This window comes from Manis pentadactyla, chromosome 10 (genome assembly GCF_030020395.1).
Source record: "Manis pentadactyla isolate mManPen7 chromosome 10, mManPen7.hap1, whole genome shotgun sequence".
NCBI lineage: Eukaryota > Metazoa > Chordata > Mammalia > Pholidota > Manidae > Manis > Manis pentadactyla.
Window position 1 is genome coordinate 60,831,851 of NC_080028.1, and position 23,074 is coordinate 60,854,924.

Consider the following 23,074-nt stretch of genomic DNA (forward strand, 5'->3'; position numbering starts at 1 on the left):
ACCAGCAGTGTAGGGGGGTTCTCCTTTCTCCACAACCTTGCCAACATTTGTTGTTGTTTGTGTTTTGGATGGTGGCAATCCTTACTGCTGTGAGGTGATATCTCATTGTGGTTTTAATTTGCATTTCTCTGATGACTAGCGATGTGGAGCATCTTTTCATGTGTCTGTTGGCCATCTGAATTTCTTCTTTGGAGAACTGTCTGTTCAGCTTCTCTGCCCATTTTTTAATTGGATTATTTGCTTTTTGTTTGTTAAGGTGCATGAGCTCTTTATGTATTTTGGATGTCAATCCTTTATCGGATCTGTCATTTATGAATATATTCTCCCATACTGTAGGATGACTTTTTGTTCTCTTGGTGGTGTCCTTTGCTGTACAGAATCTTTTCAGCTTGATATAGTCCCACTTGTTCATTTTTGCTTTTGTTTCCCTTGCCCAGGTAGATATGTTCATGAAGAAGTTGCTCATGTTTATGTCCAAGAGATTTTTGCCTATGTTTTTTTCTAAGAGTTTTATGGTTTCATGGCTTACATTCAGGTCTTTGATCCATTTTGAATTTACTTTTGTGTGTGGGGCTAGGCAATGATCCAGTTTCATTCTCTTACATGTAGCTGTCCAGTTTTGCCAACACCCGCTGTTGAAGAGGCTGTCATTTCCCCATTGTATGTCCATGGCTCCTTTATCATATATTAATTGACTGTATATGTTTGGGTTAATATCTGGGGTCTCTATTCTGTTCCACTGGTCTGTGGCTCTGTTCTTGTGCCAGTACGAAATTATCTTGATTATTGTGGCTTTGTAGTAGAGTTTGAAGTTGGGAATATAGTGTTATTTTTAATCATACTTTTAAAATAACAAGTCTTGAAATACTCATTTGTATACAACTCCAGCGGCTGGCTGTGGGGCTTAATATATCACACAGCTGTTAATTCTGGTTTCTTTTTTTGGTAGCGGCACTTAGGTACGCATTTGCCTGCAGTTCCCACCGCGGTCGGAAGATGTAAACACATGAAATTCAAAAATAGCACAACGGTAACGAAGTCCCAGGCGTCCTGCGCCGAACGCGGCTGTGGCCGGCAGGACCGAGATCCACCCAGAGACCTCGACGCGAGGCCAGCCCGCCGCGCGCGCCGTCTCCCTCCCCTCACCTGCCAGGGCGGCGGGGCCCCGGCCGCGCACCCAACTGCCCGATCGCCCCAATTGGCCGAGGCGGCGGAGCTGGGCGCGCGCGCGCGCGCGTAGAGCCCGGATGGGCCGCGGCTTCCGGCGCGCTTTAAGCGGGCGGCAGGGGGCGCGCAGGGGGCGCGCACCGGGCGCACCGCTGCTAGCTCGGCTCCTCTGGGGCCTGCGGGGCGCTGTGAGACTGGAGGGGAAACGGGGCAAGAAGCCGAGCCTGAGGGGCAGCCCCAGTCCCTCTGACCGAGGTCCTGTGACTTTCGCCGCCAGGAGCCTCCTCCTCCGGACCTAGTGCGTTCGGGCGCCCCGGCGGCCTGGGCCCCGCGAGTGGAATGGCCGCCAAGGCCCAGGGCGTCGGGCTTCCGCGCGCCCCGTGAGGGGAACTGGGGAGCCCCGAGGGGTCTCCCACCCGACTCTAAACACGGAAACCCCAGCGTGATGAGGATCAGGTATCGGCCGGGAAACGCGCGGGCAGCTCTGGGTTTGCTTTGTGCTTAGGGTCTTCAGGCCTGCTCGCGTTCCCAGCACGCAGCCTTTGTGCCTTTCGTGGTAGGGGGGCGCGGGGCACGTGCGCTTGGGTGTGGGTGGTTTGTTGGGAGGAGGCGAGGTTGCCGCCACCCAGGAGGAGGAGGAGGACGGGGTTCCGGGCCCCCGCCGGGGCGGAGCAGCGGGAGGCTCCTCGGGGCTGGGGTAAAGGTCACTTGGGCGGGGGGCGCTGCGGGCGGCCGCCGGCTCCGGACTCGGGGTAATGATGACAGGTGCCTGCTCTCTCCCTGTCTGAGCAGGGCGCTGACTGGGCGAGTTCGGGCTGGTTCTGTGGACAGGTTGACTCAGCTTTTCCTTCCGGGCTGGTCAAGTTCGGACACGTTCCTAGTTTCCAATAAAAGGAGCTAAGTCCTGACTTGCCTCCAGCTGGGGCTATTTAAACCGTGACTTTTCCCAGCTATTTTCACTGACGGTTGGAGATAGATACCTGTGGTCACCGACATACAGCACTTACTCTACTAATCCAGGTAAGTACTCACTTTCTAATGGCTTTAGTTTTATTAAAGACATTATTTAAAGACATTATTTTTCTCATTTCTGTATGATTTTTGTCTCCTTCGCAGATGTTCCCTTATTTCAAGTTTTTATCGTGTGTTTTTTTCCTGCTCTTAGGCAAATGTGCAATACCAACATGTCTGTGTCTACTGATGGTGCTGTAAGCACCTCACAGATTCCAGCTTCGGAACAAGAGACCCTGGTTGGTATTTTTGTCTCAAGTGTAACTTAAAAAAAAAATTATTTTATGAGGTGAATTCCATAGACCACAATTGTAGCAGGGCTCTTTAGGTGAAAATGTATGTACATAGCTTAAATTCTGCCTCTCAGGGGTAACTATGTGGATAAATACTGTAAGAATCAATATTTATTTTCTCAGCTCTTTTTAGCTCATTGGATTTAAAAGTGAGTTCCATTACATTCTTAGCATGGTTGCTGAAGTTGTTTATGTGACCGATTATTTTTCTATTTTGTCTTGTCAATATTTAACTTTTTAAATGGTTTCTGAAACTCATAAAAGTAATTCGTTGCAAAGATTTTAGGCACTTCAGAAACACAAAGTAAAAACTCCTTTGTCTCATTTCAGATCTTTTCTATGTACATACCACATATATACACACATGTGAATTTTAATCTGTGTTATTGTCTTGTTCTAAAACAGGATTACATTAGAGGTGTTTTGTAAATAACATCCATGTCAATAAATAAAAACTATATAATTCTTTATAATGGCTCCATAATATACCAGCATTAGTATACCATTTTTTAAATCTACAGTTTTACTGGTAGATTTTTAAAGTTGCTTTTAGTTTTTGAGCTTTATAGTGTTTTGTACATGTATCCTCACACAAGTTTTACGTAAATATTTCTGTAGGAAAAATTTTACAGAAGTTGGACTCTAGGTCATAAACTGTACACATGTATGATTACTACTGGTAAATTGCTAACCAAAAGGTTTTAACAGTTCACTTCTGCCAACACTATTACCAGTTTTTATAATTTTAGCATTTTTTGGGCAAAAGGTACTTTATCACTGTTTAAACTTGAATTTCTGTAATCCCTGGTGAGGTTGGGCATTTTGTAATTCATTAAATCATTTTCTTCTGGGATTTGCCATGTTTTATCCATTTTTCTTTTAGGTTTATTGTGTTTTTGTTTATTGTAGTTTTCTGTGTTTCAGGTGTATTTAACTTTTACGTTGTCTTTTCCCCATTGAGAATGTTTTTATGAAGTCAAATTTGTTGACTTTTATTGGCTTTTGAATTTCATACCATGCTTATGAAAACTCACCCACCTCAAAATTATGCAAATACATTCCTGTATTTTCTAGTTTTTAAAAATCTTACAGCTAGATCTCTCTTCATCTGGAATTTATTATCTTTTTGTTCTATATGTTAATTAAGAATGGTATTCTCTTATATAGTAGTTTTCCTGTTAATGTATGTCTTCCAAGTCTTAATAAAAAGTGATGGCTTTCCATTGCAGATTTTTATCTTGAGTTGTTTTATGTAGCTTGAAGTTACTATTACATATATAAAATTTTAGGAGAAAGGAAGTTTATGTCTTTTCTGAGAGAGTTCGTTCTTTAAATAGCTTGAATGTACAATGCATTAAAAATGTGTGATTGGAACAATTAATGATTTAATACTACATTTATTGTGTGATTTAAAATTTTTCAGTTGACAAGCTGGAAATAGGCAGCTTTCCTCAGTGTTAGTTAGATCCCAAACTGTGATGCTGTCAGATTTCAAAGTTAGACAGAAAGGTAGGAATATATCGAAGAGAGGTACATAGTTATCAGTCTGTATGGGGGGGTGGATAAGTATAAAGATAATTGAGTTTTGAAGATTTTGAAAAAGCAACAGATAAGGAGAGAAAGAGCATAAACACGTTACATACCTGCTCCTTGCTAATTATTTTCTCAATACCATTTGCAAAGCCTGTAGATCAGGGTCAGGCACAAACTATATAGCCTATGGGCCAAATTTGGCCTGCTGCTTGTTTTTGTAAAGTTTTACCGAAAAGCAGACATGCTTATTTGTTTACATATTATTTATTCTTCTGAGTCAGACCATCTGGCAGAAAAAACAAACAATTTACTATCTGGTACTTTGTAGAAAAAAATTGTCAACTGATCTAGTTGGCTGGCTCCTTGAATACAGGTCATGTCTTCTCTCCTTTTTTTTTTTTTTTGGTAGTACCTAGCACTGTCTGGTGCATGTAGAAGCTCAGAAATGTTTGAAAAGCAGATAATTGAAATGTAGATGAACTAAGAGGCAGCATGATATAATAGGAAGAAAATGCTGGCTTGTAGTTGAGGGATATGAGTTACAGTCTCAGATCTGCTCTTAATTATTCTTGTCAGCTTGGGTTATTTGAAGTTCTCCAACTTTCAAGAACCCAATCTATAGAAAGAAGAGATTGGTAAAAGGACTCACTAAAGATTTAGTTTTTTCTCTTGGATTTTGTAATTTAGCTTACAGTAAGCTCATTGAAGTATTTCATTTATGGTTGAGTTTGTAAGTAGTAAGCAGAGATAGAAATAACTGGAGGAAAAAATAATTTCCACTGCCTTTGCATAGGTAGTATTTCAGATTGCAACTGATATTACTTGAGGAATCTAATCATTTGTATAATAGTTAGATTCTAGCATTTTTTTACCAAACCCCTTGACAGTCAGTGGTATTCAGTTTCTAGTTCTGTTGCATTAAGTGAAACCATGACTTGTTTTTGAGGTCTAACCTTGTGAGATTGTTAAACATAGTGTCTATTGAAAAATCCCTTATGGCTGTGTTTGCTGCAGGTCTTAAAGTTCTGGAATAATTTTGGAAGTATAATAACAACTCTTTGTTCTTTATAGGTTAGGCCAAAGCCATTGCTTTTGAAGTTGCTAAAGTCCGTTGGTGCACAAAAAGACACTTATACTATGAAAGAGGTAAGCTTAATTAGAGTTAATGAGATAATAAATGCCTTACAGGTTACATATAATCGTGGGGAGAAATTGACCAAATGGGATTTTTCAGTAAGAATATTAAGTATTGTGTCATTTGGATTATAACTTGAAGCTGAAAGTTCTAATGTGCTTGAATAGCATTTCACAGCTAGGTATTCAGAGACAAAGGGAAGCTCTGTATGTGTTCTTAGCATTTTTGTGGTGTGGGCCCACCTGGCAGATGGGTAAAGTCTTCTCAGACTAATTCCTTTTTAGAGTCATATTTTTAAATACATGAAACAAAACATATAGGATTACAAAAGAAACATTATATTAAAATACAGTTTTGAAGGGGGGAGCCTAGTAAACATAATGTTCTTCATGTAATTGCAGATTAATGATAAAATAAAATTAAAAAAAAATAGTTTTGAATAATGAGCAGTATAATTGATACTTTGAGATTATACCAAGCATAGTATCATATGAAAACGGGTGATTTTTTTTTGGTGGCAAAATCACAGGTTTTACTAATACTTTGTGGGGGTTTTGCCTGTATTTGTAATGGAAAAGCTGAATTTCAGTTAAAAGTTAGCAAAAATAAAGATAAATTTTTTCTCCATCCAAATTAATGGACCCCCTGAATCTTATCCAAGGGCTTCTTGGTCATCCATGGATGTACACTACTACACTGATCTTTCTGGGATAGAGGTGAGCTGATTCATGAACATATGTTCTGTTTAATGCATTCATTTCAGTGTATTCTCTGGCTTTAAGTTTGTGCACTGAAGCATGGTTTTCAGTGAGAGATTGGGCCATATAAGGCAGAATTTCAGTATGAATGAAATAATGCATCTTCCCCATCTCTCCTACTTAATTTATGGAGCTCTGATGACTTAAAACACTTAAGTACCCTTACATACATCAGGATAGTATGGCAGGAAGAAATTCCAGACCATTTTCCTTTTCAGCCACACTTGTTTGAATTTCTTACAGGATGTTTGGTAGGAATCTAGATTCTCTTTCTCTTTTCCCACTGTCAGCCACCTTTCCAGTCTACAGTTACATAGAAATATTTCTTTTAAGTCGAAGGCTGCTTATCGAGGTAAGTCTGTAGAGAGTGCTTACAGGAAAGCATCAAGGTAAATGATGTTTTTTAGGGCTCTTAACTTGAGTTTGACAATATGTAATCAGTTAAGGAAACAAACAAGTATGAATTTAGTATATAGAAATGAGAGAATTGATCAAGGCCATATGTAGACTTAGAATACTTATGCTAAACTATAGCAGTAATGTATATGTTGTCTGAAACAGTTTTTAGTTGTAAGATCTTTGTTCTGACATATAGGAGAACAGTGAAAGCTAGTATGGAGTAGTAGAAAAAACACTGGACTAGGAGTCAGAAGACCAGGTCAATTCCCTTATTTCTAATACAGTGGTAACAATTCTGTGAAATACCAGAAGAATGAGACAATTTTTGTAGAAGTACATCGTAAACTGTAAAACACCATACATATTTCGGTGATTGTTATTAGGTTTGTATGTGGATGTTTTAAAATATATTGCCTACTTGGTCTTAATGGAGCACAGAGAATATAACTTGTATATGCATGTTTCAAGGTTATTATTTTGATTATTATACAAATTATATTGGTATCTTCAGGGCTTATTTTCATTCACTGAATCCTTCTGAACTGTTGCAGAGATGTAATTTGTCATTTTCCTGTCTTCCTCATCTGTGATGATTTCAGAGGCTGCTGAGATATTTGGTGTTTGGGGACTATTGCTAAATGGTTCTAGGTCACTGCTGTATTGTAATGGGTGTTTTTGATTCAGTAACTTTTCTTTGCTATCAATGGTTTTGCATTTTGTTGCCTTTTTCCTTCTAGTAAAAGTACCTAGGTACCTGAGCAGAATTAAAAAGTCTGCCAAAAAAAAAAGACATTTTTTAAGGTTTAAGTAATTTGCAGAAGCAATATTTCTTTCCATCAAATGAAAGGAAAAGATTTAAAAGCAGCTTTTTTAAGAGTACAGAATTGTTGTCATTCTACATGTTTGTGGATGTGGTTGCTGGTTGTTTAAACTTCTTCAGGAAAAAGATACTGATTTTTTTAAACTAAATTTTCATTTTCTTGAATGCTCAGAAATCATGTTTCTGTTTCAGGTTATATTTTATCTTGGCCAGTATATTATGACTAAACGATTATATGATGAGAAACAACAGCATATAGTATATTGTTCGAATGATCTTCTAGGGGATTTGTTTGGAGTGCCAAGCTTCTCTGTGAAAGAGCACAGGTAAGTTTTTCAGTTTAGTCCATTGTAAAAAGCCAGCTGAGCAAACATTTCGGTTCACCCCCTCTCGTTCGCTTTTATCAGAGTAAAATTGTTACAATATGTACAAGAGGTGCTGAAATTTAATCTCTTAGCAATATAGCATATTACTTGAGAACCTGAGTTCTAGAATCTTACAAAACCTGCATTTGAGACCTAGCTCAATTATCAGCTGTGTGACAAGGTAAATTGACTTACTGCAAGTTCTAAGTCTGCCCTGTTTATAAAGTATGGGCAATATAAGAACCTCATGGAGGTTATAAAGAGACAATGTGTAAAAGTAGCGTTTGGCACATAAAAAGCATTTAAATATTACAGTTATTGCATGTTAAAAATATTATAGCCACTTTCAAAGATAATCTTTATACCACCCTCTGGTAAAGGTCTAAATTTGAGCCTAATTATTTCAGAGACCGTTTTCTTTGTCATATAAACATTATGGCACTTAATCAGCTGAATTTAACCCAGATAACACTTCTGGAGTTACTCTACTGGGAGCTGTAGACACTTTTTCCTGTCATTCTTACTTTACATTTGGAATTCCTTGCCCCATTTGGTTTAGCATAGTCTGTGTGTAGCCTTAGCATGTGTATTTTAATAAATGGGGTAAATTCTTTTCACTGAAACAATTAACTAGATCCTAATATTTAATGCTCAATATTAGAGCTAAAAAGATAATTAAATGGGATATTTATAAGAACATTATGATAAGCACAATACATATTCATTATTGAACATTTGGAAAAGACAGAAAGCTCAGAAGATTAGGGAAGAATGACTATCCAGTTGACCCTTGAATAACATGGGTTGGAGTGCCAGCCAACCCCTGCAAAATTAAAAATCTGCTTATAACTTTCAGCTCCCCAAAAACTTAGCTACTAATTGCCTGCTGTTGACTAGAAGCGTAACTGAGAACATAAACATTTTATTAGCACACATTTTATATGTTTTATGTATTATATACTATTTTACAATAAGGTAAGCTAGAGAAAAGACAGTATTTTATTCAAATTGTGGCAAATCTTCAAAACATTTTCCAGTATATTTATTGAAAAAAAAATTTGCATTTAAGTGGACTGGTACAGTTCAAACCCATATTGTTCAAGGGCCAACTGTATTTAAAAGTCTGGTTAAGTAGTTTAATATGTTTTTGTTTTTTAAAGTGCATCTTTTTTTTTCTCTCTGCAAGGAAAATATATACAATGATCTACAGAAACTTGGTAGTAGTCAATCAGCAGGGTAAGTTAATTTTGAATACCATAAAAATTTAAAGACATTTTGTGTATGTATAATCATTTTACAGCTGTGATTCTCGTTAAAAGTTGCTTTAATTATATATTTAATTACAATAAAAGAGTGGTAAATTTAATAGGAAGAAATATGTATGAAATAAAACAACAATACTAAGATTTTAATTAAGAGTTGTGATATGTAAAGTTAAATATCTTACATTAATTTAAGCCTTGAGATATCAGCATTAGAATTGTTTTGAAGATAATTTCAGAAACTCCTTTGTAGAGATGTACTGAAAGGCTTTGGTAAGTAACATATCTAGGTGGGACCATTTGAGTGGATGGGTCCTTTTTTGTTTTTATAACAGACAAAACTATCAGTTTGTTTATGCAAGTGGAATTTTACTTCCCCACCTTTGGGCTTACAGTTCTTAATTTGCTATTTTTGGGTCACATATCCCTTTGATAATCTGATGAAAGCACTGGGTTCTCATTCCAGAAAGATACACATAAATATACACAGTGGTATGCTGGTAAGTGTTTAAAAACCCATTTTCCAGGGGAAAATCCCTCATTTGTAGTGGTTGCTGATTTCCGTCATGTAAATACCCCCACTGTGGCCATTTTCAGGCTGCAAACCTGGAGTTGGGAAGAGAGGTACATAGTCTGCTTCTGAGTGTCATGGCTTAGCACACCACAGGCTTCTTAAAGCCCATCCTTGAACTACAATTAAGAACTGTTCTCAGAAGTTTGCTTACTCCCCAGAATGAACTGACCACTACTTTGTGCTCCCACTCTTCTGTATTTAGACTTTAGACTTTATTGTTATGTTGCTTTGTTACACTTGTTTATATTTCTCTTTCCTGTATCCTATTCAGTTTTGCATTCTGCATCACACAATAGTGTTTTATTAATATGGTGTTTAATTATAGTGTTGAATTGAATACTCATTCTTCCAGAGTTAGGATTTAAGACCCAGAAAAGGGCATCGCCATCTTACCCTAGAATAGAAGTAATTATTAGGGCCAGTGACTTGACATTTTATTGCTTTACAGAGCTTTTTATGAAATTAAATGAAGGCTAATAAAGTAAACACCTATAGTATCTCTAGTAGTATTTTCGATTTTTTCAAGTATTCTTTCATTTAAATGAATCTTGTTAAGACTACTAGGAAAATTATATTAATGAAACAATAACCTACAGATTGCTTATGTCATTTCCATTTTGAATTTGTTTCAGGTTTCAGTTTAGTAGAATTAACTTCAGAACTCCTCCTTATGAGTGTTTTCAAGAACCTTGCCACACTTTGTACTTCCTTTTTGTTACATCTGTTCCATAACATTTCCTTTATTATACTCAAAATACAACCTATCTATATGTACAATTTAAAATCAATGCCATAGTATATTATACAATATAGTACCGTAATACAAAGAAGAAATACACTTGTGATAGTGTATATAATTTCAAAATGTTAATGCTCAGGCCTGATTTCAGTGTTAAAATGAAGATGTTTTTAAGGCAGTAGCAAAGGGTATTTGGTTATGATCTTTGCTAATTGTATGTATTGCATATCTGCATTTTTAACTTTCAAGCTCCAGATCTGTACATCTACCTACAAACTGAACCTGCCTACCTGAGCGATTTTTTTCCACTTTATCATCTTCCCATCCAGATCTGTTCATCTTCCGAGCTACTTTCTTGGTGAATGGTGCTACCCATTCATCAACCCAAAGTGAAATCTTAGGATCCTTCTCAGCTTCTCCCTTTCCTTGTATATCAGACAACAAGGCTTCTTCACTTTTACCTTTATACTTCTTTTAGAAGTGACCTTTTTCCGTGCTTCAGGTCAGGCTTTAATGCTTTTTCATTTGTATTATTGCAATTACTGTTTAATACTGGCTTCCCCCTATTCTCGCCAGAGTGACTTGTCATTTCTCGGCTTAAAATAATCATATAGGGGTCCCTTATTTCTCTGTGGATAGTACTCGCTGTGGACTAGCAAGTCAGTTTTCTGTCTTGAATTAAACCTTTTTAATCGTGAGTTGGATGCAGCAGTGTCTTAGCAAAGCCTCTGAAGTATCAGCTGGGGAGAATGCAGTGATGTGGGATTGGTGGCAAAGGGCTGCTTGTTGATATCCTTGTGCCATGTAGCAGGGCACACCAGACCCTTTATCGTCCTGCTTACATTGTAGTAGTAATGAATTACCTGTAGTTCCCTGCAACAGGCATTGGAGGTTCACAGCTGGATGCTTTTATCACACAGTGTCCCCTCTGTAGAATGGCCTTTCCTAGGCCTACTTCATATTCCACTATAAAACCTTTTCTGATTCCTTGTTTCTTAGACCTTGTCCTGTCGCTACCAAATAGTCATGGCTCCATCTTCTTTACTAATTTATCTTATAATACCTTTTTTATTGTGCTTATTACACTTTATAATTAATTACTCTTAGGTATTTTCTGTATGAACGTTGAATTATTTATGTCTCCAGTATCTAGGATAGGGATGGCTCTGGGAGACACATGTTTAATATTTGTTCAAAGATTAAATTGTGTAGCAGTTTGTCCTGGACTGAAATCTGTTGAATAGCCCTTTCTTTCAGTTTGTGATTCTTTGTTTTTATTTTCTATCAGAATCATCAGATTCAGGCACATCTGTGAGTGAAAACAGGTGTCACCTTGAAGGTGGGAGTGATGAAAAGGTAATCTTGAAATGAACTCATTCAAGTATTGATGTTTCTTGAAAATTGGAAAGGTTATTTAAAACAAATGATTTTTAGCTTCCTGGTGTTACAAGTTAAGTTTGGGTTGGTTTTTTTTCCCCCCTTTGAATGCTTAGGACCCTGTGCAAGAGCAACAGGAAGAGAAACCTTCATCTTCAGATTTGGTCTCTAGACCATCTACCTCATCTAGAAGGAGAGCAATTAGTGAGACAGGTATATATGAATCTTGGCACTTTCAAACTGCTTTTCAGTGTTCACTCTCTAATGAAATTAGTGTATTTAGGCTCAATGAAATTGTGCCTTTTTGGTTTAGATGATTGAATTTGAGTTTCTTATTTTATGTAATATTATTTGGTTTAAAAATTGCTTTCTTAGCAACATTTTTCTAGTTGACTACAGCAGATACACTTTCCTATGCTCCACTGGCGTTTATAGTTAGCCAGCTCTCTCTTATTCAGGATAATTCAGGACAAGGATGTAAATTCTTGTTTTAGTCATTATTCTTAGCTACCTTAGCAATTAAAATATTTAATGGTTGTTTCTAATAAATGATAAATCCAGTAAGTTTAAACACAGAGAAAGTAAAGAATGACTAAGAAGATGAGGTAAAGAAAATAGCTGAGAACATTTTTACAAAGACAGTGGAGGCAGAGGAGGCTATTACCTGATCAAAAGTCCTACTACCTAAAATTGTGTGTGTGATTCAGATGAAAGAAGAGGTCAGCAGACACTGAGATTAAATAAGCCCAGACTAGAATCTTGTACATGAGAGTAGTGATAGTAGAGGATGTCTTTACTAAATCATGGGCTTGGAATAAACAGTTATTTTGGGGAGGGAGATCAAGGTGTATCTGTATTTTATGCCAAGATGAAGTCTAAGTGAATTTAAAAGATGAATTTTAAAAAGTGCAACATTTTGAAAGATACTTTAAATTGGACAGTGTTAATATCCTTACTACATAAAAAGTTCTCAAAAATATATTTAAAAATCCAAATAGCAGAAAGAACAAAACAAGTTTTTCATGATGTATACAAATGACTGATAAATTTCAGGAAGTGGGAGATTTTAGCAGGTTGACTTTACAGATAATAAAAAAAATACAAAAAGATGTCTTTTGTGGTTTATCAAAAAGCAGATACATTTTTTCATGTGTTGGCACTTGTATACTATTGGTGTATCAATTGGTATACATTGGTTAAACCTTTATGTATTATAAAAGGACTTGGAGTTCTTTATCTCAGTAATTTTATCTCAATAATTAGTTCTAGGAATCTATCTTAGGGATATAATCAAATTCAGCTGAATAAGATTATATGTAGAGATACTAATTATAGCATTATTTACAATTTAAGCATACCTGATGATAAGAGTGTCTCCGCTCTATCCAGGCCTTGTCATCTCTTGCCTACCCTGCAGCACCTTGCTGATTTTCTCTCTGCTTCTACTCTTTTCTCTTTCTGTTTCTTCACACAGTAAAGAGATCATAAAAGGTAAATTAGATAATGTCACTTCCTCACATAGCTACTTTGGTTAATTACCATTGGCTTCGAATAAAACCACACTTCTCACCTTGGCCTACAAGGCCCTGATCTACCTTTAATCTGGTTTTTGGCCTTTCCCTCACCTTCATTGTGTTTCAGTTGTACTAATTGCTTGGTTCCTTGAACAAGTCAAAACTCTTTGCTGCTTTAACATGTTTGCACACAGTTTGTTTTCTGCCAGTTCTTCTACCTCAGCCTTGCCGGACAAGCTCCCATTTTTCTTAAATGAGTTTGGCTGACCTTCTCAGAGAGGCTGTCTCTAACCAGCCAGAATGGTAGATACTTGTTTACTTTTCCTTAGCATCCTCATTGTTTCCCTCCATAGCACTCATGATAGCTGTAAATCATTTTTGTCCGGTTGCCTTGATGTTTGAATGTGAGCTTCCTTTGGTGGCAGGGGTGATGGCTGACTTCAGTTTTGTGCCCACTGCAAGTGTAGGACCTGAGTGTTTTGGAAATTCAGAGAAAGAGATGACTTCAAAAGACAAGAGAGGGAAATGCAGTGAGCAAAGGTGTGAGGATTGTATGTGTTTCAGGCATATGGATTGTATCTCATGTGATCCCATACTGTTAGGTATTTAACATATAAGGCTGCAGTGAGCACTTTTGCACATACATCCTTAAATAATTACAAAAGTATTTCCCTAGGATAGAGAACTTGCCCAAAAAATACTGCACTGTTTTGCATGTCTACCAACAGTGTATCAAAATGTCTTTTCTGTCTGATCTCTTGAGACTGTGTCATTTAAATTTTTGTCATTCTCATGGGTAAAAATTGTATCTCATTTTGTTTTGCATTTCCTTGATCACTAGGAGATAGGAGATATATTTTTTTCATGTTTATTAGTCATTTGTATTCTGTGAACTGCCTTTTCATTTTTGACTTTAAGTTTGTGTTTTATTTAGTGGAAGGGCTTTGTATAAAATGAACATTAACTGTTTTATGTGTTTTGCAGATGTTTTAAGTTGACATTTGACTTTTAATTTTTGTTTATGGTATTTCATTTTGCCATGTAAATCTTAACATAGTCTAATCTTGACAGTCTTTATCTTGAGAGTCATACTTCCTCACCCAGTATTCTAAGAATATTTTCTTTTAAGTATTTAGATAGTTTTGTTCTTTGGTTTTGGTTCTTTAATTCACTTGGAATATATTTTTATGTCTGATGTAAGATAGGACTCTCACTTATTTTCATGACAGATTTGGTAACATTCTGACTGTAAGTCAGAGGTAGTTTATTATTTAAAACGGACTGTTTCACTGGTTTAGATTCCTGTTGAATCCAGTACAGGGTACTCTGGAAATTGAAATATTAAGAATACCATTTAACTAAATTAAGCATTATTTGTTTCAGAAAAAAGAATGAAATCTTAGATCCTGAAGATTGGTTTAGACAGAAAAATCCTAGATCAGTTATTGAAAGCTCTAGATGGATTAAATTGATTGTGACTTAATGGAGATGAAGTTCTGAGAGCAGCTTTAAAAAACTTAAAAATACAGCATTCTGCTATAACTTGGCTGGACAGATCAATAAAACAGTGTTGACTTCGGAAACAATAGTAACTTGAGACTTTCTCTGTTTACCTTCATTGAAACTAAATTTCAGTACATATAGGTACTCAAGACAGCTCAATTTCTAAATAAATCATAGTAGAGCAATTTAATTAGCTTTTTTTTCCTTACATGTCTAGAAGAACGTTCAGATGAATTACCTGGTGAACGACAAAGAAAGCGCCACAGATCTGATAGTATATCCCTTTCCTTTGATGAGAGCCTTGCTCTGTGTGTCATAAGGGAGATATGTTGTGAAAGAAGCAGTGGCAGTGAGTCAGCAGGGACTCCGTCAAACTCGGTAATCTCATCTGCAAATAAAACAAGACTCTCATTTTTGAAAATCTGGTTCTGGTAGTCCTAATAAATGTTCAGATGGAGTGCACATATGTGTTACAGGATTGCTGCCATACATCGTGTTAAAGTTTTCTTTCATATAAAATGACTGCATGGATCTTCCCCACCTCCAACCCCAGGTTTGGGGAGAAGGGTGGAAAATAGTGGAGTTGCACTAGATTGTGTTGATAAGATTAGTACCAATATTAATAGTCATTAAGGTCACCCTGCATATTGGAGATTCTTGTAGGGCCACTACACCAGTAGTAAATTCAAATAAATTGATGTATAGAGTAGTCTGAGAATTTAGAAGTTACACATTTAAAAAAATAAGGGAACAAAAGGAAAAATTTGGTTCACTTAGGTGTCTTAGAATTTTGAGACAAATTCATCCTAAATATTTAGGGTAAAAATACTTTTTAAATGTGGCTAACAGCAAATAAGCATAGTCTGAGCTCCACATTTGTCATGTGTCTAGATGGAGAAGGTCTTTTAGCTAAGATTGTGAAATGTTCGTGTATTACTGCATAGATGATGATGGGAGAGTATCAGATCATTTGATTGAAACAAAATCCCGAAGCATTAGCTAGGAGTAAAATTCTTAAGAGATGTCACTGAAAGAGGTTTGGTTAAAAAAAAAAGTTCTTGTTAACAAGAATGCTTAACAGATGGAATATTTTCTTTCTTATTAAACATTTGTCTTTAAAATGTTACTACAATTGGAACCTTTGTGGCATGGCAGTGTCTCATGATCATCCTGGATATTAATGATCATTTTAATGTTCTTTAGAAGTGTGACCGAACTAATTATGATAGTACCCTATTCTTTTTATGTATTCTCGCTACTTCCTGTGTTTATTTTCTCTCTTCCAAAGAAAGGGTTTTATGGCTACAGATGTGCCCTCTGGAGTTAGTATTTAATAGAGCTGTTACTGTGTAAGCCACTAGATGGCGTGGTGAGCTCCCCTGAGAGCAAAATCTTTATTAGTAGGTATTTTTCTGTGCCAGGTTCCGTTTGGCATTTGAATTACTGTGGCAGTCATGGTGGATATGGTCCCTACCTTCATGGGGAGATAGATCATCAACAGTGAAATGGTTAAAACATTTAATAAATCCTATGAAAAAAACACAGGTTTTTGAGAGCAAATATGTGTGATCTAAAAATGGAATCCAATTTAAAAAAACAATGTGTACACAAACTTCAAGTTTGGGTAATTGTATTCCTTATAAAAGGTTTAAATAGAACTACTATGCCCCATTATACTTATGGTCTTTGTTAAAGCTGTTTCTTAATTCTAGCTAAATAATATTTAAAGTCCTTGTTATCAAGGCGTTTCTTTTTTTCTTTTAGGATTTTTAGAAGAGAGTATTAGACTATCTATTAGTCTGTTGTTTCCAGGTTAAGTCCATACTTGTGAAAGCTTTTTGCAGGGTTTTTTTCCCTCTTAATTTTAGCTTACCTGATATAAGAATGCTCTAGTAATCATTTGGTGTAATCATTCACCAATTTGTAAAGAGAGTTAGAGGGAAGTGCCTCTCATCTTTTCTTCCTTTTGGGTTTAGTACATTTGGGAATTAAGGCTATATTCTAAGCTCTGTACAGCAATTTACATGATACCTCAGCAGCCTCAAACTCGATTTACAGAAGGGAAAACTAAGACTTAAGGGTTTCAGATAACTTATTTAAGGTATCTAACAATTGTCACAGTTGGAATTCAGGCAGAACCAGGGACTTCTGACTTCAAAATGTAAAATCTCCCCAGATTAAATATGATCCTTTCTAAATGTACAGTATTTAAAAGTTTCTGGGTCATTCTTCTTTGAACATTAGCTGGAACTTTTAAAAACAACTTTTAATACTGCTTTCTTCGTAATATCCTAGAATAGGGATAGTTAAGCTTTTCTGTAAAGAGCTAGATAGTACTGTTTTGGGCTTTTCAGGCCACATGGTCTTTGTTGCATCTATTCAATTCTACTCCTGTAAGGCAAAAGCAACTATAGATAATAGGTAGACAAATGGGCATGGCTGTGTCCAGTAAAGCTTTATAAAAATAAATGGGTGGTAGGCCACAGTTTGCCAATCCCTGCTATAGAAGGTGCTTTCTGAAACTTGATTTTTCTTGTGATTTACTCTTTTATGCCAAACTTAGTGCACTGAAGATTAGTTAATTGAAGTATCCGGTTTGTTAGGTTACTTTGCTAAAGATACTGCATTCTAATTTGACTTGTGATTTTAATCTAATTGTTAATAGTGTCCTTGTTTAAAACTACAACTTGGTGAATGTTATTTTTACTACTACTACATTCCTAATATTGCTGTAAAAATCCATTTTTTGACCTCAGTTATACTTTATTTCTGTTTTTGTAAATGATGAAAATATTGGAGATTATATAATCCAAACTCTTCATAGATGTGAAGTAGCTGTGGCTTTCACAGGTTAAATGTGTCCAAAGTTACATAGCTAGTTAGTAGAAAATCTAGAATTTAGATTTGTGTGTATTCTGACTCCTAGGCCAATGTAGTTTCTCTGGTTCTAGCCTTCTGCTTTGTATATATTCCTACTCTTAGCCACTGACAGCAATTATTATGGGACTAAAAGTCTTACTGGCTTTTGTACTATGAAATGAGGACTTACATGAACAGATACAGAATTTTAAAAACAAATTAAAAAAATTATTATGCCTGAAAGCTCTTTCAAATTATTCTCAAAGTTCATAAGTCTTAAAATTATTGTGTGTCTTCAAACTACTTGTATTTTACCAATCTGAAAATATAAAGATGATTAAGACATGGTCTTAACTCTTAAAGTGGGTATAATTCAAGTAAGAAACATGCATACAAAATTATGTTTTGCAAAATTTATGGGTGAAAATATATTCAATAATACACAAGTAGTAAAGATAATTAGAGGTGGAAGTACTCTTAGCTGTGGTATTGGCAGAGGCTTTGGCAAAACAGATGAGTATGTCTTAAAACATGTTGAGTTATTCAAGTTAATTTGGAAGTAGAAGTGCCAAGTTTGATTTAGGAAACAAATCTAGATCTGGCTGATTGCTCATATTTAGTGTGTGTTGGGGGTATCTAGTTGGAGATAAGCTGAAAATGTTGTCGTACTGTACGTACCTTGAATACCAAGGGGGTTTGCTCTCTTTATGTAATGGGGTTTTGAACAAGGAAAATAATACTAATTTAAATCACATTTTCCCCCCCAATTTTAGGATCTTGATGCTGGTGTAAGTGAACATTCAGGTGATTGGTTGGATCAGGATTCAGTTTCAGATCAGTTCAGTGTAGAATTTGAAGTTGAGTCTCTTGATTCAGAAGATTATAGCCTTAGTGAAGATGGACAAGAACTCTCAGACGAAGATGATGAGGTAGGTTTTTTCTCTTAATTATATTTAACTGTTAAATATTTTCCATACTCATTGACTGATAAGATTGAAATCATGTATTCATATTTCATTTGAAATCTTTGACTATTGATTTATGCAAACCAGAATATTGTTTTGTGTACTTGAGACTTTTGTAGTTCCTTGTTGTCTGATTGAATTCTTGTAACTACTAATGCCAGAAGTCAGTAGACCTTAATGAGCGTTCATCTGTTCACTTTTTTAAGTATTCAGTTCTTCTCTTGTCATATTAATTTACTTTTTATGAAAGTAAAGCATGCATACAGTTGAAGTCACAGTCCCTTCATTCAGATCTGTTTCCTGAAGGTGACTACTGTCAACATTTCTTGCTGTTTTACAGTTACTTAATACTTCTGTATTTATAAAATAAAAATGTTTATACTGAATTTTTTGCTTTATCTATTTTAAACACTCTGTTGCCTTTTCACCACAGTGGGTGAGGATTTCATTGTTCTCCATTTCTTCCCTTTTATACTCACCCATTCCATTTGACCTTCATTTTAGCATGTACTTCTGTGTATGAGGAATTCTGTCTGTTTAGGACTTAGCACTGAGAAGCCTTCCTGGTTGAAGAAAAAAGGTGATGAATTGATTCTAATGGATTAATTTTATTAGGTATATCGAGTTACTGTGTATCAGGCAGGAGAGAGTGATACAGATTCATTTGAAGAAGATCCTGAAATTTCCTTAGCTGTAAGTATGCATTTACTTTTTTAAGGAATCAAAAAATAACATTGAGGTAAAGGTTAGAAAAGTATGTCTTGTTTACTGAGATATTTTTATAAAGTTAAAATCCTTTTTTAAAGTTTTAGTGATTTGAAGCATTTTATTTGTATTGGGAACTGTTGCTACATTTTGGGGTTTTTTTTTTTTTGGTGCTGGAATTTGAACTTTTAAAGACTTTATCATGGAGATTTCAAGTATGTATAGCATAGAAAATAGTGTGATTTATCTCCAGTATACATGCTGCTCAGCTCTAACAGTTATCAATATTTTGCCAATCTTGTTGAATGTAAACATCTTTCATACTGATTTGTACTAGAGAATGTGGTAGGATTTGCTATTAAAGAAACCAGGACTTAAATATTTACATTTTATGCTGTCTGGCTTCCAGAGGTGTTGGAATTTGTTGGGATTCTTTTGCAGAATATTAATTGCTTTAATTCTTGCTCTTTATATTCTCTTATATTTGAGTAGGAAATCTCATTTCCCTTTTCTGAGTTGAAAACAAGTTACTATCTAAATGCAAAAAAGGTGAAATTGTGAGATTTTTGAAAATTTTTTTGCTGTAGTAGAGAATAACTCAAGTAGTTGACTCATGTCAGGTTGAGTGAAATGTTTCACACATAGATATTGCAACTTATTGTGCTCTTTGAAGCATCTCCCTGTCCCTCCTAAAGACCTTAGTCTTTGGTTTTGTCAGTTAGTGGAAACCCACTTTGAGAACTTGAAAGAACCAAGTGGGAGAATGAACAGTCTTCACCCATATTGCTAACCTCTTATGTCATCTGTCAGGCAGTTTAAAACTGGTTGTTACATTATTCATGGTAAGATAGGAAGGACCTCTATGTGCTGTTCTACACATACAGTGTCCTTAGGCAAGAGCCATGCTTAGTTAAGGTAGGGGATATGACTATATTCAATAAAGAGACTGGGGATGTGGAGGAGTTTGTTATACAAATTGCATGGTGGAATGGGAAATGAGATAAGGAAGGAAGAAGCAATTAGCAGTGATGAGAACACAGAAAAGGATAGCCAAGTAAGAGGCATACATTTTGGATAGTAACAAGGGTGGTAGATTTTAGCTGGCAATGATTGCTGAAGAATGCTTTAGCATTTCCTTTGTAGATGAAGTTAGGGGGATGCTCGGGTTGCTCAGTTGAGCCCTAGTTTTAGAGCATTTCTAAGGGAGTTTCAGTTAGTGGCAGACTGGGCAGTAGTTCCATTTAGATTGATCAAGTGGTCTCTGGGCACAGTATCCGGGGTTGAGCCTTTAAGGCAGTGGAGTGGTATGGGCCTCATTACAGGATAAACAATCCCATAGCATTTGCTTCAACTAAATGAACCAACTATAAATATGTCCTGAAACAGGTAACTTTATGGGTTCGTGGTTAAGATACACAGTGAATGTATTTTTGTTTTAGGATTTTTCAGCATGGTTTGGCTGGGAAAAAAAAAAGTAAAATCACATACTTGAGGAAAGAATTTACATATTGAATGTTCTGTGTAAAATATGAAATGCTGAAAAGTGAGCTGTGTGTACACTTTACCTTAGACGTACTGAAGCTGCTACATTGCTATGGTTGGTTATTATAGGGTTACAGAAACTAACTCTTTTGTTATTTCACTGAAGGACTATTGGAAGTGTACTTCATGCAGTGAAATGAATCCTCCCCTGCCACCACATTGCAACAGATGTTGGGCCCTTCGTGAGAACTGGCTTCCTGAAGACAAAGGCAGAGACAAAGGGAAAAAGCCTGAGAAAGCCAAACTAGAAAGCTCAGCACAAGCAGAAGAGGGCTTTGACGTCCCTGATTGTAAAAAAAATACAGTGAATGAGTCTAGAGAGCCATGTGTTGAGGAAAGTGATGATAAAATCACACAATCCTCCCAATCCCAAGAAAGTGAGGACTATTCTCAGCCATCAACTTCTAATAGTGTCATTTATAGCAGCCAAGAAGATGTCAAAGAGTTTGAGAGGGAAGACACACAAGACAAAGAAGAAAGTGTGGAATCTAGTTTTCCTCTTAATGCCATTGAACCTTGTGTGATTTGCCAAGGTCGACCTAAAAATGGGTGCATTGTTCATGGCAAAACGGGACATCTTATGGCATGTTTCACGTGTGCAAAGAAGCTAAAGAAGAGAAATAAGCCCTGTCCAGTATGTAGGCAACCAATTCAAATGATTGTGCTAACTTATTTTCCCTAGTTGACATGTCTATAAAAATACAATTATATATTTCAACTATATAACCCTGAAAATTTAGACAACATGAAATTTATTTTTATTTTTTTACCTTGATATCAAAGGGCGAAAGTATCTCAGTTGCATGTGGATTTCTTCTCTCTAGTGTAATTCACCTTCTTTGGGAGGGAATAGTGAATACTTCCTTTTAGGAAAATTTCACTTCTGTTTATATTTTATATTTGGGTTTTAATGTAATTTGAATTGGATATGTAACTCATCCTCTACTGCTAGCCCCTCATATTTTAAATAATTTCCACTCTCTCATAAATGAGAAGTATCTGATATCTTTTTAAAAATACAGGTAGGACATTTAAAATGTAAATCTAGTACTTTTCATGTAAGGAGAAAAAGTTTGTGTGAAAGATTTATTATTTAAATTTTAGGTACTTTTAAAATCTTCCAATCCTTAGTTTCTCTACTCTTCCAGAGCCTCTCAAAATAGTCTTTCCAGGTAAAAAAAAGATATCAGTGGTTGTATTTGGGGCCATGTAAGTAAAAACGAACTACTTATTCTTCATCCTCTTTGGTATAGTAAGGGATAGGAGGTAATGATGTCAGTTGAGAAGTCTGAGCCACCATTTACCCATGAGACAGAACTCATAAGTTTCCCTAACATGATGTGGAATTATCTAGGAGTCTAACCTCTATATCTGTAACCCTTTTCCACACCTGGTTTCAGGAATTAGTGCAATCTTTTGTTTTACACACATTGAAAAACAGTTCTAAGACACTTTAAAGTACCTTCTTGGGCTGGATTACATGGTTCCTGGTAGTTACCTAGGTTTCAGACTTTTGCTTAAGGCCAGTTTTAGAGACCAGTGACTTCACAAAGACTTAATGCAGAAATTTAATAAACAGAAGAACTGTTGTTTTTAAACTGCCTGAGAATGTCATAACTTTTTTCTAAATTGCCCAGAAACTATGTATCACTCATCTTCAAGAATGACAGGGTCACAAGATAGGATTCTAAAATCTCTCTCAAACTGCATAGACTAACATCTTGATTTGTATTTAAATATGAATCTTCAGCAAAATAGTGAAAAAAACCACTTAGATTTAAGGTCCCAGTGTTTTTCTCCTATCTGTGGCAGTTGTATATACTCAGGTGAGGATAATCAACTGAAACTATAAAATGTTTAGAACTGAGAGGGATAATTTATCACATCAAGTTTGTGTGCCAGTTACTAACAGTACATTGTATTAAACTTTAAAATAAACCACGTGCACAACTTAAACATGTATACATATGAGATAGTAGGAAACAAATGGCTGGAAGGATCAGTACCTTAGCCAAAGATTGGTTCTCAAATACAGTAAAAGCCTTATTACTAGAGGCTTACAGTACTTCAACTATAGCTGAGTAGAATCAGTCCTTTCTAAGGAGAGTTGGTAGTAAAAATGAGACTATAAACACTGTATATTCAGGGTATATTATGTAGTGATTGCGCTATTTATAAAACATTCAAATCTGTGCAGATAGGGTCTCATTCGGCATATCTGCATTACAAATGGAGCCTTGATTGTCTAAATTTTTAGGTTTAGTATACAGATGTTTATTGGTTCACAAATAAACACTTTATTAAATATTTGATTAAGAATTGTTTCAAGAATGTGATTATTGGATCTTATAAACAATTTTTCCATAGTAAGATGAAAATTATATTTGAATATCAATCAACTAGGTAATCAAAAGTTCAAGTCTGAATATGCTTGTTTCTGGAAGAGCTGTGCCTGCCCACTTTGGAAGTACATGCAGTAATGGGCAGCTGATGTACTTGGAAGCCTCCAAGGCATTGAAAAAGACCAACTTGAGAGAATGGTGTTAACTAAAT

The 23,074-nt window shown here is 35.9% G+C and overlaps 1 protein-coding gene across 8 annotated transcripts; it reads left to right on the top strand.

Moving 5' to 3' along the window:
• Window positions 1–1,251: 1,251 nt before the first annotated feature.
• On the top strand, window positions 1,252–22,840 carry MDM2 (MDM2 proto-oncogene). 8 transcript variants are annotated; one of them, XM_036899392.2, is made up of 12 exons: window positions 1,252–1,623; window positions 2,087–2,187; window positions 2,284–2,417; window positions 5,076–5,150; window positions 7,309–7,442; window positions 8,668–8,717; window positions 11,345–11,412; window positions 11,550–11,646; window positions 14,671–14,828; window positions 18,083–18,238; window positions 18,890–18,967; window positions 20,628–22,840. In XM_036899392.2, exons 1-12 carry the CDS (start codon window positions 1,613–1,615, stop codon window positions 21,201–21,203), a joined length of 1,638 nt encoding a protein of 545 aa, XP_036755287.2. In that variant the 5' UTR covers window positions 1,252–1,612; the 3' UTR covers window positions 21,204–22,840. The 8 variants fall into 8 exon arrangements, with proteins under 8 accessions (XP_036755287.2, XP_036755294.2, XP_036755290.2 ...); XM_036899399.2 differs by having other exon boundaries at window positions 1,254–1,623; window positions 1,960–2,187; window positions 14,668–14,828; XM_036899395.2 differs by having other exon boundaries at window positions 1,254–1,623; window positions 1,960–2,187; window positions 2,333–2,417; window positions 14,668–14,828.
• The last annotated feature ends 234 nt before the right edge of the window (window positions 22,841–23,074 follow it).

Bases quoted from the DNA above. Each gene is read 5' to 3' on its own strand.
- MDM2 (XM_036899391.2), top strand. The intron at 11,413-11,549 runs GTAATCTTGAAA...TTGAATGCTTAG, and splicing joins AAGGTGGGAGTGATGAAAAG to GACCCTGTGCAAGAGCAACA. The intron at 18,968-20,627 runs GTAAGTATGCAT...ATTTCACTGAAG, and splicing joins ATCCTGAAATTTCCTTAGCT to GACTATTGGAAGTGTACTTC.